The 15,782-nt window shown below is 53.9% G+C and overlaps 1 protein-coding gene across 2 annotated transcripts in view; it reads left to right on the top strand.

The window, feature by feature from the left end:
* Positions 1 to 1,938: 1,938 nt before the first annotated feature.
* Positions 1,939 to 15,782, top strand: part of DNAH17 (dynein axonemal heavy chain 17) — a 110,914-nt gene continuing 97,070 nt past the window's right edge. The window contains exons 1-11 of one of the 2 annotated variants that reach the window (XM_079904930.1): positions 1,939 to 2,391; positions 3,569 to 3,762; positions 4,515 to 4,707; positions 4,888 to 4,987; positions 5,264 to 5,349; positions 5,553 to 5,678; positions 6,433 to 6,598; positions 6,722 to 6,795; positions 8,415 to 8,582; positions 8,988 to 9,104; positions 15,481 to 15,746. In XM_079904930.1, the coding sequence (XP_079761056.1) occupies positions 2,047 to 2,391; positions 3,569 to 3,762; positions 4,515 to 4,707; positions 4,888 to 4,987; positions 5,264 to 5,349; positions 5,553 to 5,678; positions 6,433 to 6,598; positions 6,722 to 6,795; positions 8,415 to 8,582; positions 8,988 to 9,104; positions 15,481 to 15,746 (1,835 nt within the window). In that variant the 5' untranslated portion in view covers positions 1,939 to 2,046. Of the gene's footprint in view, positions 2,392 to 3,568; positions 3,763 to 4,514; positions 4,708 to 4,887; positions 4,988 to 5,263; positions 5,350 to 5,552; positions 5,679 to 6,432; positions 6,599 to 6,705; positions 6,796 to 8,414; positions 8,583 to 8,987; positions 9,105 to 15,480; positions 15,747 to 15,782 lie in introns of both variants that reach the window. The other variant, XM_079904929.1, reaches the window with a different exon arrangement.

Here is a 15,782-nt window from a genome sequence, read left to right on the forward strand (position 1 = left end):
GCATCATTTTTTTAGATTCTACATATACGTGATATCATAATGATATTTGTCTTTGTCTGAGTTACTTCATTTAGTATGATCATCTCTAGGTCCATCCATGTTGCTGTAAATGGCATTACTTCATTCTTTTTTTATGGCTGAGTAATATTTCCTTGTATATATACCATATTCACCTGTCAATGGACATTTAGGTTGCTTCCATGTCTTGGCTGTTGTAAGTAGTGCTGCTATGAACTGTAGTAAGTTTTGAAATTGAGAAGTTTTGAAATTGGGAAAGTTTGCTGTTTTTTCAAGATTGTCTTGGCTTTTTTTGGTCCCTCAGATTTCCCTAAGAGATTGAGGATCAGCTTTTCCATTTCTGCAGAAACACAGCTGGAATTTTGACAAGTATTGTGTTGAATCTGTAGATCAATTTGAGGAGAATTGCCATCTTAACAATATTAAGTCTTCCATTCCATGAACATGGGATGTCTTTCCACTTATTTGTCTTTAATTTCTTTTGATGATGTTTTGTAGTTTTCAGTGTATAAATCTTGCCCTTCTTTTAAAATTTTATTCCTAAATATTTTATTCTTTTTGATGTTACTGTAAATGGAAATTGTTTTCTGAATTTCATTATCAGGTTGCAATGAGTATTATACTAAGGTAAGTCATGCTATGCATGATGCATGTTATAATGTCCATGTACCTCTAAAAAACAAAAGATGTATAGTAACCAAGATAATGGGGAGGGGATGAAACAAATCTAGAAGAAGGCAAGAAAGGAAAAGAAAGGGAATCTAGAAAAGGCAACACAGATAATAAGCACTTAATAAGACAATAGTTTTAAACCCCAATATGTTAGTAATTTCGTGAAATGAAAATGACCTCAATGTTCAAAGGCAAAGTTTGTTTAATCCAAGAGCCTTTCCACTGTGGTGGGTAATTGACAGTTGTTCATTTGCTGCACCACCACCCGTCACTCAGGTCCTGAGAAGGTTCTAGAAGTCCCAGTTCCCAGGAGACTTGCAGAAGTTCCATGGCAGTTGGTGCCCGTCAAGGGAAGGGAGCCATTTCCTTTACTGGTCTGGGAAAGAGCTGCCCATTGTTTGGCTCTGCTCGCTACCTGAGAAGCCATTTGCTGTCAGCTGTGAGTGGCCATGAATTGTGTGAGGGGTGCTTGGAGGCAAAGCTGAGGAGGCTCCAGAGGACAGAGGGAGAACCCAGGCCCTGGTGGACAGAGTAGACCCACTACCCACCCCGGAAGGTGCTCTGTTCTCTGCTCGGGGCCGGTCAGGATTTTGGGCACCCCTTTAAATATTATGCCCACAGGGAATGCCTCATTTGTCCTGGCCCTTTGGAGCTTCAAGGGTGTCCCCGCAACTCTCCAGTTAACCCTGCCCCTATGGGAGAGCCACAAGGGATTGTCCCAGAGGGATGTGAGCAGCTTCTGTGGGGTCCATGGACACATGATGGGGACTGGGGGGTGGGAGAGGCTGAAGGGCTGGACAAAAGTTGGGGTATACTGTGGCTGGGGTTAGGACAGGGAGAGTGTGATGAACCCCACACCTGCACATTGGGTCCACCCCCTCCTGTCTGAGTTTAGCCCATATCCTGGGGGTGTGATGTCACCTTCCTGGGATCTTTCAACCTGACCCTTTTGTTGCCTCATTTCACCTTTCCCCACCCCCTCACCTTCAGACTGTCTTGCTATGATCCTTTCCTTTTCTCCTTTTCCCCAGAGCCCATCTCAACCTTTCCCAGCCTATTAACTTCCTGGTCACAGTTAACACAAGCACACACCACTGCCGTGCGGCCCTGCTCCACAGTGATACCCACAGCGAGGCAGAGGGCAGCTGTCCAGCCAGAGCAGACAGACACAGCCCCCTGGTCCTCCCTCACCCGCAGCCCACCCACAGCCGAAAACAATGATGACCCTTTCCTTTCTCGATTGGTTAGAACAGGGATTTCAGATGGTTCCAGTGACAGGCGGGAAATGGAGATTCCCCAGGAGACTGTGCTGTATCCGTGTCTCTGTTCATTTAACAGGTGTAAGTGAACGTCAAGATGACGATTACACCAGACGTCAGGTTAGAGTATTTGGAGAGTGTCGCTTCCATCTTCCTAAAGTTCAAGCCGGACAAGTGGACTAAAATGGTCGGAGCAGAAGAGAACATGGGTTTGTTCACCGAGTTCTTTGAGAAACCGGACGTCCTAGTTCTGGTGCTGACACTCAGCCCCGCCGGCATGATCATACCCTGCCTGGGCTTCCCGGCCTCCCTCAAGTCCAAAGGGATGTACTTCATCAAGAAGAAACCTGGGAACATCAGCAATGACAACTACAAGGACCGCCTGGTCTATGGGGACATAAGCCCCACTCCCGTGGACCAGCTGATCGCCATCGTGGAGGAGGTGGGTGCATCTAGGCCTTGCTGGGGCGGGGCACAGGGCTCAGGAGAAGCAACACGTGTTTCTCATACTGTGAGTGAGTGGTCTTGAGCGCCGCCGCTCAGGGAGCAGGCCCAGGGGCCAGCAGCATCTGCATCGCCTAGAAGCCGGTCAGGTATTCGAGAGCTCAGGCCCGGCTGCCCTGACCGCTGAGACAGACCGGCTCTCTAACGTGGCCTCCAGCCGATGCTGTGCATGTGAGGGCTGAGTGGCCCTGGCCACCGCCTGTCCTCTCTCGAAATCATTAGAACCTCCATACTGCACCGGGGACATCCCTGCCTGTAGCCTCAGAAGGCATGGGCCATTTGAGATCCAGTAGATAGGTTTCCTAGTTCTGAGACTTCAAGCAAAGGAAGGGACCAAGCAGGTGCTGCGCTACGTATCTCTCCACTGTTGGCAGGCATGGCAGGTGCAGCTCCCTCTGGAGAGTCAGACCAGCCAGACTTCCAGTGACTTAGCTTTCCTAGTCATCGTTCTCCTCATCTGTGAGATGGGGCCGTGCGTCCCTGCCTTGCGCAGGCTCAGGCCACAGGGGCCGCTCAGCCGGGACCCAGGCCAGCCTCCTCTCACATCCACCGAGGCAGCTGGCCTGGCCCAAAGCTGGAGCACACGGGTGTTTGTCGTTCTCTGCTCGGGCTGCCCTGACAAAGCGCCACAATCTGGAGGCTGCAAGTCCCAGATCAAGAGGGGAGCTGGGCCGGTTCCTTCTGAGGCCTCTCTCCTTGGCGTGTGGATGGCCGACTTGACACAGCCTTGGGTCTTCACGTGGCCTTCCCTCTGTGCGTGTCTGTGTCCTCATCTCTGCTGAGGACAACGGTCTTATTGGGTTAGGGCTCCCCTTAATCACCCCTTGAAAGGCCCTCTCTCCAAATACAGTCACATCTGGAGGTGCTGGGGCTCCCGTGTGTGAACTGGGGGCGGGGGCACAATTCAGCCTATAGCAGCACTCTGAGGCAGCGCGAAATGTTTGCTTTCGGCCAGGAGTGTGTGCTCTTGGGGTCTCCCTTCATGGAGATGGCACAGGGGCTGGGCTGTCGTCACTGGCTTCAGCACCTCGACTGGCCCCACCTCCTTCTGCAACGGGAGAAGGGCTCGGATCCCCCCGGGACCCGGGCACTGAGGACCCTGCTTCTCCTTTCAGGTCCTCTATTCCCTGTTAAACCAAAGCGAAAACGTGAGCGGATGGCCCCGCGTGGTCTCAGAGGACATTGTGAAGCAAGTCCACAAGCTGAAGAACGAGATGTGTGTGATGGGCGGCAAGATCAAGGGGAAGCCGCTGCTGCCCATCCCGGAGCACCTGGGCAGTCTGGATGGTACCCTTGAGTCCATGGAGAGGTAGGGACCCGGCCGGGGAGCTGTCTGGAAGGAGGGGCATCTGGTCCCCGACCACTAAGGATAAACTGTCTCACCGAAAACTGGTTTCGGAGCTGATGAAACCGAGGAGGGCAGGATGGTGCCTTTAGGTGCTGAGTCTGAGATCGAAGGCACAAGGACAGAACAGGACAAGACACTGGAGCCCCCGAGACTCCAGCTCTGGCAACTGCTGGACACCTGTGCTTCAGCCCCTCCTCCGTCAGACACAAGGACTAGGCCAAGGATGTCACATTGTCACATGGGAAAGGGGATACCCAGCTTTAGGACGTGGGTACTGAGGGACAGTGAGGGGCATAGAAGGGATTTTCAGCAGGTGGAGGCTGGGCTTCTAACTCGAGGCTGTGGCATCCCAGTGGCCCACAGACACACGAGGACTCCGAGGTGTCGCCTTGCACCCGCCTGAGCGCCGTTTGCAACCGCCTGGTGTGTGCGACGCTTGAAGCAAGTTGCAGTGACAGTGTGTTCCCTTACTCCCATCAGAGGGCGACCGCTCCTGCAGGGCTTATCACACGGCAGGTCCTCTAGGCCCCCAGCACACGCCCCATGGTGACCCCAGTCAGAACTGCTGGAGGAGCCCTCGTGAACGTGGATTTTACTCCAGAGCTGGCCCTCCTCACCCTCTTTCTTGGGGGCACTGGCATCCCTGGCAACACCCAGTGTTGGTGCAGGGTCTCTCCTGGCTGACAGCCTCTCCCCCCGACTCTGCCCGGCAGGATCCCCTCCTCCCTGGACAACTCGCTGCTGCACGCCATCGAGACCATCATCATCGACTGGTCCCGCCAGATCCGGGATGTGCTAAGCAAAGACTCGGCCCAGGCCCTGCTGGACGGGCTGCACCCCCTGCCCCGAGTCGAGTTTGAGTTCTGGGACACCCGGCTGATGAACCTCAAGTGCATCCACGAGCAGGTGACGCCTGTTCTGCCCCTGGCGACCGGGCGCCCACTGGAATCCTGAGCACCCAGCCTCCCCAGGGGGACCCCTGAGGGGACCCGGGTAACCCGCGTAGATCCCTCAGCACCGGCAATGGGGTCAGGCAGCCTTCGTCTAGAATCTGTTGAAAGGCTAATTTTCTTCTTTCCTTCTCAGCTCAACAGGCCCAAAGTGAACAAAATCGTCGAGATCCTGGAAAAAGCCAAAAGCTGCTACTGGCCAGCCCTGCAAAATGTGTATACGAATGTCACTGAGGGTGAGCGGTGGCCCTATGAGAACCCTTCCCCCCTACAAGAAGAAGGTGTCAGCCCCTCCTGGGAGGGGCTGGGCAGGCCCCTTGCTGACCCTGGGGTGGAGGCGCCTTCCGCCTCCCCCATCAGCTTCCTTGGGCCCCGCCTTTTGAGGAAGACCCGTTCTTGAGGCAGTGGGTGTCCATAAACACACAGAGCTGCCCGTCACCATTTCTGACCGTCGGGAGTGGGGTCCGGCTTCCGCTCCCCAGTGGATGAGCCCCTGTTCCTGTTTTGGGCAGGCCTGAAGGAAGCCAATGATATAGTTCTGTATCTGAAGCCTCTGCGGATCTTGTTGGAGGAGATGGAACAGGCTGACTTCACGATGGTATGTTAGCAAGAGAAAGGTCATCTGGCAGGGGCTGGGCTTGTGTCTTGGGGGAGCAGGGGCTGCGGGCTTCCTGGCTGTGGTCAGGCTCGAGGACCTGGCGAGTGCCTCTTCCTGCCCCTTGGGGGTCCCCTCCTGGAGCCGTGGGGAGGGGCGTGCTGAGGTGCTGCGACAAAGCGCCCGCCCGGCCCGTCTCTCCCCAGCTCCCAACCTTCATCACCAAGGTGCTGTATACCATCTGCTTCATCTGGGCCACGTCCGAGCACTACAACACGCCCTCCAGGGTCATCGTCATCCTGCAGGAGTTCTGCAACCAGCTCATCGAGATGGTAGCCCCCCGGCCCTGGCCACCTTCCCTGCCTCCTGATTGGCGCCCCCTCATCCCTCCCCGTGTTCCTCAGCAGTTTAAAAACAGGCAGAGATGCTGGTGCAGGGACTTACAGGCTCTGGGCTAAGGCTGGGCCCTCTGGGTGGCCACCCAGTGTTCTCCCAAGGCCTGGGCAGTGCCGGCCCAATCTGCCCCACGCCGGGAGTGGGGAGGAAAGAAAGTGGGGCGGCCCACTGAGTCCCGGCACCCCAAGACTCGGCCGGGGGCCTTGTGGGGTTTATGTGCTCCGACACCAAGCCTCCTCCCGTCTCCCTCAACACCGATTCCCTTTCCTTCTTCCATTTCACGAGCACAGATTACACAACCTCCAAGGTGTGAGTTGCAGCCTTGCGCCCCTGGGCTGCCTGCGTGTGTTAGAATCATGCTCGCAGCCCTGTCTGCAGGCCCAGAGGGACCTAGTGGCCCAGGATCCCGCAGCCGTAGCAGGACTGCGTTTCTGGACCCCTAGAGGGCCCCTAGTCATCTACCATCAAAATCTGGTTGTGCCGTGGCCTTAGCCCGGGGTGAGGGTCCCGGTGAGAGAAACGGTTCGGGCGCCGCGCCTGTAAATGCCCTGCAGTCAGCAGACGGGCTGGGACAGCGGATGTGTCAGAAGAAGTGGCCCAGGGGCCCGGGGTGGGTCATTCTAACCAGTGAAACAGCTGTGTCACCCCTCCGGCTGGTCCGAGCTTGGGGACACCTTCCCTTCTGCCCAGACTCGGACCTACCTGCGTCCCGACGATGTGCTGAAAAGCCTGCAGGGTGAAACTGAGGACGTGCTGAGCAGCGTCTCTCTGTCCCTGAGCGTCCTGAAGGAGCTGTACCGAGCCTACGAGTTCTGCTGCACGAACATGAAGCTTTTCTTCAAGGTACGGCCTGGTTGTAGAGAGCGAACCGGGGAAAGGGGTCGGGGTGATGTTGGCCCCGGCGTCGGACCCCATGGACGTGTCGGAGGCAAACGCAGCCTTTTTTCTCTCTCTCTCCCCTAGAAAGACAAGAAGCCAGTGCCTTGGGAATTCCCTTCTTCTCTTGCCTTTTCCAGGATAAATTCCTTTTTCCAGCGCGTCCAGACCATCGAGGTAAAGGTGGAATTTTCCGCGTCATGGGGAAACGGAGTCCCTGGGCCACCTCGGCCAGGCCCGGAGCTATTAGCCCAGAGCAAAGCGACCCATTGTGCTTGCTTTTCCCCTTTCTCTTGCTTTCTGTCTATGAGCAGGTTAATGACAAGGTCAGTGACCCTGGTCAGGAAGCCTGCAGGCCAAGGGAGAGAGTTAGTGGGACTAAGTTAGCCCAAGAGAAGACTTAAGAAGGACCCTATTTGGATACTTGGGATGACACATGGCAAATTAAAATTTTTTAAAAGTTTCAAAATGGTTTCCTCTGGGGAGAAGAGGTGAGGGATGCAGGCATGGGTAGGGCGAGAAAGTTTTCCTTTTTGTTTTGTAATCTTTACGGTCTTTTTTTTTTTTTTTTAACTTTGTGCACATTACATCCTTTAAAAAACAAAAAAAAAAGCGGGGAACCATTCATTCATTGGGTAGTGATTTTATGATGGATGCCGTCAACAGCGGCTCCAGGAAGGCGTGTCTAGTTCTCATCCACACCCTCTGGGAGGCAGAGCAGGAAGCCCCCCTTAAGACTCCCAGATTCCCATCCTGGAGTGTTTCTTCATGCCTGAAGGCTCGAGCCCAAGAACTGGAAGGTCCCAGCCAAGTTTCTGGCCAAGTAGCCACTGGTTCCTACATTATAGATTGTGAGTCAGGGTGATGCTTCTAGGAAAAGGGGGGCTTCTGGGGGTGGGGAAATGGCCATGCCAGCCACCCCCTGCCTGAGTTCTGTGCCACCCATGCCGCCCTCCTTGGGTGTAAGGGCCCCAGAGCTCAGGGCATGAGGATGCTGTTACTTTGCGTTAGGTTTGCTTGGATTATAGCTCGATATATCTTGGACATCTGCGGGGGGGAAGTGGCATGAACCTTGGCACTGGCTTAGGGGAGGACACGAGTACCCTACAAGCATCTTCCGTCTAAGCAGCAACAGGCACTGGGTCAGGCACCTGGGGACTGCTTGTCATCCTCAAGAAGCCTTTGGGGTCTCGATCAGGGAATAAGAGCTACACACAGAAGCGTTAGATAACGTGATAGGACTGAATGGAGTTAAATGCCAAAAGGAAGAGCACAGATAGCAATTGGGGATTCTGGAAAAGAAGGCACCACCATGGGCTAAAATAGGTGGGACGGCTTCCAGGAGAAGGCGAGGTGAGACCCACACCTCGGAGGGAGTGAGGGAGTGGGATTTACACGCAAACGTCCATCAGGCACCCTGTACGTGAGGCCATCAGGAACCACCGCGTGCCCTTCCAGCTGCTTCATCCCACAGCTGAGGAAGTGGGGCCCCGGTGAAGTGTGGTTCATTTAGAGGTACATTTCGCCCAGTGTTGGGTCAGGACAAGAGCCCGACCCTCACCTCTTCCTCCTCCATAATCACAGCTTGGAGATGGCTCATGGGACCCTTCCTTCCATCTCCTCTCTGCTACAGCAACGGCTTTAGAGAACATTAACACCAACACACGGAGGGCCCCTCCAGACTGCTGTGTGGCCCCGGGGCTCCTCCCTGCCGGGGTCAGAGCTGGATGAGTGACTGAACCATTGGCGTAGTTAGGAAGATGAACTGACGAGGGTGCTGGGGTTTTCTCCACCAGGATCTTTATAAAACAGCCATCGAGTTTCTGAAGCTGGAGAAGATGGAGCTCGGGGGCGTGAGGGGCAGCATACGCGGAAGCCAGGTGACTCAGATCTCTGATGAGGTCTTTGAGCTGGTGAAGGTTTTTGCCGACTGCAAATACGACCCCTTGGATCCCGGAGATTCGGTAAGTCGGGGGCCTTGGCAGGATCGATGGCAAATGCCCCAAGAGTGGGAAGGCACACGGAGGGAGCACGTGTGGCAGAGAAAAAAATGGTGCAAAAGATCTGCCCCGGGACTTCCCTGGTGGTCCAGTGGCTAGGACTCTGTGCTGCCAACACAGGGGGCGAGGGTTCGATCCCTGGTCGGAGAACTAAGATCCCACATGCCACACGGCAAGGCCAAAAGATAAAACAAACACCAAAAAAACTCTGCCTGTGAAGCAGCCTGTGAAGACGGCGAGCTTGCTCAGCCCAGATGTAACCTGAATCCTGCCGGGGGTGGGGGGTGTCCGTGGGCATTAGAGTGAGCCCACCCCCCTGCTTTGCATGCTGGTTACGGTTACAAGGTTGGTGTTTTAAATCGCTTTCAGAGCTTTGATGACGATTACGCTGATTTTGAGACCAAAATTCAGGATCTGGATAGGAGGCTGGCCACGATCTTTTGCCAGGGGTTTGACGACTGCTGTTCTATTGAGTCCTGTGCAAAGGTACGGGTGGGCGGGGACTCTGCACTGACTGAGAGTTCGTCACAGCAGCACCGCGATGCCGAGAACGGTGGTAGAGATGGTCTAATCATGCAGCCTCATTCACAGGTGAAGAGCTAGGCCCAGAAAAGGCCAGGGACCTTCCTCGGGGCCTTAGAGCAAGTCAGCAGTCATCACCTTGAGTAGCACTGCCGCATCTTAGAGTAAGAGAGGAAAGTGAACACGAGGTGGTTATTTACTGAGTCCTGTTGTGCTCCATTGATCCTTATATGATTCAGTTCCCCCACTACTTATAAGGAACAGAAGTTAGAGAGAGGCAAAGTTGCTATAAAAATAAAACACATCCACATTTTGAGCCACTGAGCCACACTGCCACTTTCTTCAACATTTGAGACTCCAGAAATAGGCACAGTGTCCTTACGGGGGGCCGTCTCTAGGTGGTGGGGTGATGGCTGTCTTCTGTGTACTTTTCTACAGTTTCCGAGTTGTGTGCATGAAGTGTGTCGTACTTTTACAGTTAGAAAAAAGCAATGATGTTATAAAAACATTTTAAAAATAGATTGCAGAAAAGCACTAAAACCCCTAGAGAATGTCAACTTGAAAGAGAAACGCAAATGTCCAATACAGACATAGGTTGTTTAGCCTCTCAAATAATCAGGAAAGTGCAAGTTAAAACAGCAAGGTGCCTTTGTTATGGGTCAAGCTGGCGTAGTTAGGAAGATGAACTGACGAGGCAGGGAGTTGTGAGGAGCTAGACACTCGTCCCCACTGCTGGTTGGCGCGCCCCTCCCCGAGGATCCCTCAACAGCAGGCACGTTAGGGGCCGTGGAGATGGGCCCCTGGACCTGCTCGGTCCAAGCTCACGAGGCAGCCAACATTCAGTACCAACACACCAGTGCCAGTTCACCAACTTGCAGGCAGAACACTCAACACGAAGCACATCCTCTCTCTGCCCACAGACCTCTTTCCCTAGGGCACGCTCACCCTGCTATTCCCAGGATGGTTTTGAAACAAAGTCCAGCATTTCAGAGACCCCCCACTTCTGTCCCAGGCAAACCAGTACCCTCACCAAGCAGTCAGGAGGAGCTCAGTAAGCGTGGATGAGAACAGAGTCTGTGTGGTAATCAAATGTTTCGCAGCATCAGCCTGTGTTACCTTTCCACTGCTGCCATAAGAGATTACCGCAAGGGAAGCCAGCTAACTTAAATAGTAAACTCAGAAGGACAATGAACAGAGTAAATTTGCAGACCCCTTACTCAGAAGTTAAGCAGACATGGTGATTATCGGACTTTCCAGTGTTTTGCGTACATCACCGTCTCATCAAATAATTCCGAACTCGGGCATTTACACCCATTCGTCAGAGTCACGAACAGATGCCTTGGGCTGCAGGGACCACTGGTGGGTTTCTCCCGGCTCACGTGGGACTTTTGAGATGTAGTTCACGTAGCGTACCATCCACCTGTTTAAGGTGTACAGTTAAAAGGCTTTTAGTGCATTTAGAGTTGTACGGCCATCCACAATCACTTTTAGAACATTTTCATCACCCCCAGTCATTCCCCATTTCTCCCCGACCTCCCCGATCTTAGACAATCACTAATCTACTCTGTCTCTCTAGACTTGCCTATTCCCACGTGACACTTCTCTAAAACCTTGAATTAGTCACGATATTTAAAAATTGAGAGAGTGCACGTAAAAATCCAGGTTTTCACTCTCTCTTGGAAAAACAGATCTGGCCACACGGGACACACAGTCCCTCATGGTAACAAGCGGCTGCAGGGGAGGAGCTGTTCCTCGCGATAGACAGCAGTTTGCCTGGAGTTTGCCCCACTCCTCACCACTCCTTACTGTCCTAGCCCAGCCTGCGCCACGCCTTTATGTGACCTGCCTTGCCCCTATGACAGAGAGGGGGGATCTCTGCAGGACGTAGTGTGTGTCGCTACACCTCATCTGGACAACAGACGTGGAGTATTTAAGGGGGCAATACGGGCATATGCTTGGGCACCTTTTTATTTCTCTGTCTGGTGTTATGCGTGTTTATCATCCATGACTCTCTACAGGTCAGAACTCTCTCTTCCCCTCACTTTGCAAGCCTCTGGGTTGCTGCCAGTGATGCAATGCCTGGGGGAGATGACCGATAATTAGCACATTACCTCGTTTAGTTCTCACAAAACCCCAGCTCTTTGCTAAATTCGTTGCCCGCATTGTCTATCCCATTTTACCAGCTCCGACAGGTCAAGAAAGCTGCTCAAGGTCACAGGGCTAGCCAGCAAGTAGGGAAACCAGGGCTCCAAGCCAGCTCCAAGGGCCACTGCTGGCAGGATCCCTGTTCTAGACCGCTCATCTGGATGGGCTCCCGTGGCCGGGATGGCAGTCGGGTTGGCCTGGGTGGCATAGGGCAGTGGCCGATCTTCCGGAGGATGCCGGGGCTGGGGTTGAGTTGGGGACCCAGGAAGCCCGCCACCCCTGAGCACAAAGATCTCTCTCATGCCAATGCCAGGCTGTCCTTTGCCTTTTAGGTTCTTTCAAAAAATGCAGATGCTTGGGGATTTGAAGCTCTGCAAATGTAATGATCAATTAAGTCTTGGATGGAGTTGGTGCTCCAGGCAAACTATCAGTGAATGCAAATTAGGACAGTGCCCCCATGCTGTTCCCTTCCGTGGAGCACCCTTCCCCTGGAGCTGCCTCAGGCGCCTCCTTGGAGAGGCCTCCCTCACTTCGTCCTCCAGGCAGGAGCCCTCCCCTCCGTGCTCCCCTCGCTGCCATCGCCAGCACTGACCTGCTCGGTTTTTCTTCTTCGTGCTTGCCCGCCCCGACCCGCCCCGCGCCGCCCCGGCATCTGTGGTGTGTGGATCTCTATGAGTTTGTCGTCTTCCGAACTAGAATATAAACTCCCTGAGGGCAGGCGCTCGGTTTGGGTTGACTCAGAACCGAGCCTAGCACACAGCAGGTGCTTTGGAGCTTTCCCGGTGGAGGGAACTGGCCCCAGCCGAGGGATTGGAGCTGTTACCACTGCTCACTCCCGGGGAAGACCTTAGGCGGAACCGAGAGGCTCTTACCCCCAGGGCTACCCAAGTGCAAAGAGTCCCAGGTAGGGTTTGCAGCCAGTGCTTTAATGTGGAAACACCAGGTCCTCCCCTGTGGTGGGGTCTCCGAGAATTAAGACGATGCTGGAGCTGACGGAGCGGGGTGCCAGGCGGTTAGTCCCTCTCGCCTCCTGTGCGGATGGAACCAGGAGAAGCAGCACCCCCAGACCTTCTGCTGGCTGGGTGCCGCGTTGCACTGTCTTCCAGTGATGGGGAAGGAGGGGGGTTGATGTATCCAAACCGAGACGCCTATTTCCTTCGCGATCGAGAGACCGTAGGACCCCCCTCGGAGGGGAGGAGCTGGTCCAGGAGGAACTCCGTTTGGCACCTGAGGGACTGAAGTCCATCCCCAGGTGCTCAAACTGGCAAACGCCCTTGTTCTACCCCCGGGCATTCCCCACTCCTGTTGTGGCCTAAATCGGCTTCTGCACTCCACAAGGTGAAGTCCGCTTCTAACATGTAACTTTATGTCTGTGCTGAACTAGAAAGAAAATAAGGCAGAAAACTCTTGTGAACCATCCCCGTCTCTGTCTGCTCACCTTTCTCTCTGCACCGAAGAACATTTCCTCCCCCCTTGACAACCCTGTGCTCTAATCAGGACAGGCCCTTGGGGTCCCCTCCCTGCCGTCCCCTTGATCCCCTGCGTGTTCCCAAGCTGTCTGGATGCTCTTGCGCACTGTCAGTAATTCACACGCAGCCGGGAAAGTTCTAGAGCAATTTTCCACATGAACTCCTCCTGGCAGAAAATGAAATTAACCTCCTTCCTAGAAGCCAGAGGCCAAAAAACATGTAAGCATGAAATAAAAGGAATAGGAGTGGGAGGAAAAAAGCCAAGAGGGTCAGCAACCAACAAGAGGAACAGGTTCTTCCCAACTGTTACATGTCAGTTTCCAGAGAAATGACGCTGGTGACCTAATATGTCCGGAGCCTCTCCGCAGGTATCGGTGCTTAGCAACTCGGAGTTGCGGGGTCTTCCCGGGAGTCCCTGGCTGTCCCGTCTGGCTTTCGGGTAACTGAAAATCTTTCCTCCTTTCTCTGCAGCTATTATTCCACTGTTTCCCCAAAAGGCCATTTTTAGGGACAGTGGTCTTAGTTTTCATACCAAAAAGTAGGACAAATCTGAGACTTGGGTCCAGCCCTTCCAGGCACCAAGGGCTGCAGCCCATATCCCAGAGAAAACGGGGCCGTGTGGTCTGAGCCCTGATGAATCCCCGTCTGTCTCCAGGAGTGCTCTGCCGCGGGCACCCCCAGGCTCAGGCACCCCTCCCCTGGTGACCTCAGGCTGGCTCAGAGCTGCCCTAACATGTCACGTGTCACTGTCCGACCCCACGGCCTCTCTCTCCAGGCTGCAGTAAGGGCCCCTCCCTCACCACTCAGGCTCAGCCCCGGCCTGAGGCCTCCCTGGACACCCACCGCTGTGAGAGGATCTTTTAAGAAACTCTCCTCTGTGGCCCAATTTGAGCCATCCTCCTATTCCAGGCAAGACTCTAACTGAAACACCCAGGTAATTCTACCTTATTCTCTTCTACTAAGCCTTTCTTTAGTTTTAGTTTTTTTTTTTTTTTTTACAATTGCCAGTGTGTAGCATCCGCAGACCACAGGGTGATGAGCTCGTTACTTGCAAGGTGCTAGGGCATGTTTATGGTTACCACCCTCAGATATGTGAGGTGATGTCCCCCACTGGAGTAATCAGGTCAGGGTTCTCGGGCTGACAGGCCACGGAAATGACGCATTGAAGGGGACCTGGGCTGTCCCAGCTCCTGGGGGAATCAGGCAGCCCACGCCTGAACCCCTGGTGTCACGGCCTGGGAAGGTGCCAAGCTCTCCCTGTAATTTCCTCAAACGCCCAGGAGCTGAGCTCTCCCGGTCAGTGCTTCCTGCTCTCAACACCTATGCACGATGTCTGGGCCCTGTCCCCACTGCCATCTCCACCTGGTCAGCCCAAGGCTAAACACAGGCCCCTTTGTTGGTGGGTGGAACTGTGTCCTCCAGAGAGGGTAAAGTCTGGACCCCCGGGACCTGTGCATTATTGGAAATAGGGTCTGTGCAGATGTAACTGAGACGTAAATTGAGGTCCTACCACAGCAGTGTGCACCTTAATCCAGTGTGTCTGGGGTCTGTGCCAGAAGAAGGGAAGAGACACACACAGGGAAGATAGCCCCATGACCAAGGAGGTAGAGGATGGAGTGACGGGTCTACAAGCCGAGGGTTGCCGCCCACCCCCAGGGACCCAGGGGCTGGGACAGACTCTCCTCTGGAGCCTTCAGGGTAGCGCAGCCCTGTCCACCTTGATTGTGGACTTGTTGCCTCCAGGCTGTGAGAGAATAAATTCTGTTGTTGAAGCTGCCCAGTTCACGGTGCTGTCATGGCAGCCCCAGGACGCTCCTGCAGACCCTTCCCCACACCCAGCACTTGGCGACTTTAGTGGTTTGGGGACCCCACGTGGTTAAGATTGGCCTCCCTCTCACCTAGTTTGTTCCTGTTTTCCCCAGAGCATTTTTCAGAGCAAAACAAACTTCCCCATGGTGGCTTTTCTTTCCTGGGTGGGTCCTTGAGAATCAGAGCTCTTCCTAAAAGGAATAATTCTCACGACTAAGACATTTCTCCGAAGTGAGAGAGTAGCATTGACATATATATGCTACCAAGTGTAAACTAGATAGCTAGTGGGAAGCAGGCGCATAGCACAGGGAGATCAGCTCAGTGCTTTGTGACCGCCTGGAGGGGTGGGATAGGGAGGGTGGGAGGGAAGCTCAAGAGGGAGGGGATACGGGGATATATGTATATGTATAGCTGATGCACTTTGTTATAAAGCAGAAACTAACACATTGTAAAGCAATTCTACTCCAATAAGGATGTTAAAAAAATACAGGAAAAAAAAAAGACATTTCTCCATCCAGTTATAGCGTAAGCCCTGGTTATATAAGTGCAGTATTGTGGTTACTTTTTCTTTTTTTTTCAATTTTTGAAATGGTATTTCTTAAATGTTTAAATCTTCTTTGCCCAAACCCTGATTTCTCCTGGGCCCAGAATAAATTTTTCCAGACCTTGGACCTAGTTTGTACTGTTGGTTTATAAGCTAAGTATGTAGGGACCCAGCGTACATCAACATGGAAATCATTGAGGCGCCTGGTTAGCCAGTTGCCACACAGAGAAAAGCTTCTTTGTCTGGAAGGCGTGTATCTTCCTGATTCTGAAGCGTGGCTGCACACGGCGTCCCAGACATGCAGCTGGGGGTGACGCCGGGCATGGGGCAGGTGGCGGGCCCCGGCGAAGGCGCATCTCTCGTTTCTCCCCAGCTCCTACACATGTGTGGCAGCCTCTTGGAACGGCCTCTGATTCTCCCCGAGGTGGTGCCCAGGTACTCGGTCATGCTGGAGCTGTTTGACGCTGAGCTGGACAACACCAAGACCCTGTATGACGGCCAGATTGCGGCCTCGGCAGACGGGAACATCCCCCCTATCCATAAAAACATGCCCCCGGTGGCCGGGCAGCTCAGGTGGAGCCTGGAGCTGCAGGAGAGGCTGGAGGCACCCATGAGGGACCTCAAGCACATCGAGCACCCGTGAGTGATGGCCCCGGGCGGCCAGCGCTCCTCCAC

The sequence above is a fragment of the Stenella coeruleoalba genome, assembly GCF_951394435.1.
Source record: "Stenella coeruleoalba genome assembly, chromosome: 19".
NCBI classification, from domain to species: Eukaryota; Metazoa; Chordata; class Mammalia; order Artiodactyla; family Delphinidae; genus Stenella; species Stenella coeruleoalba.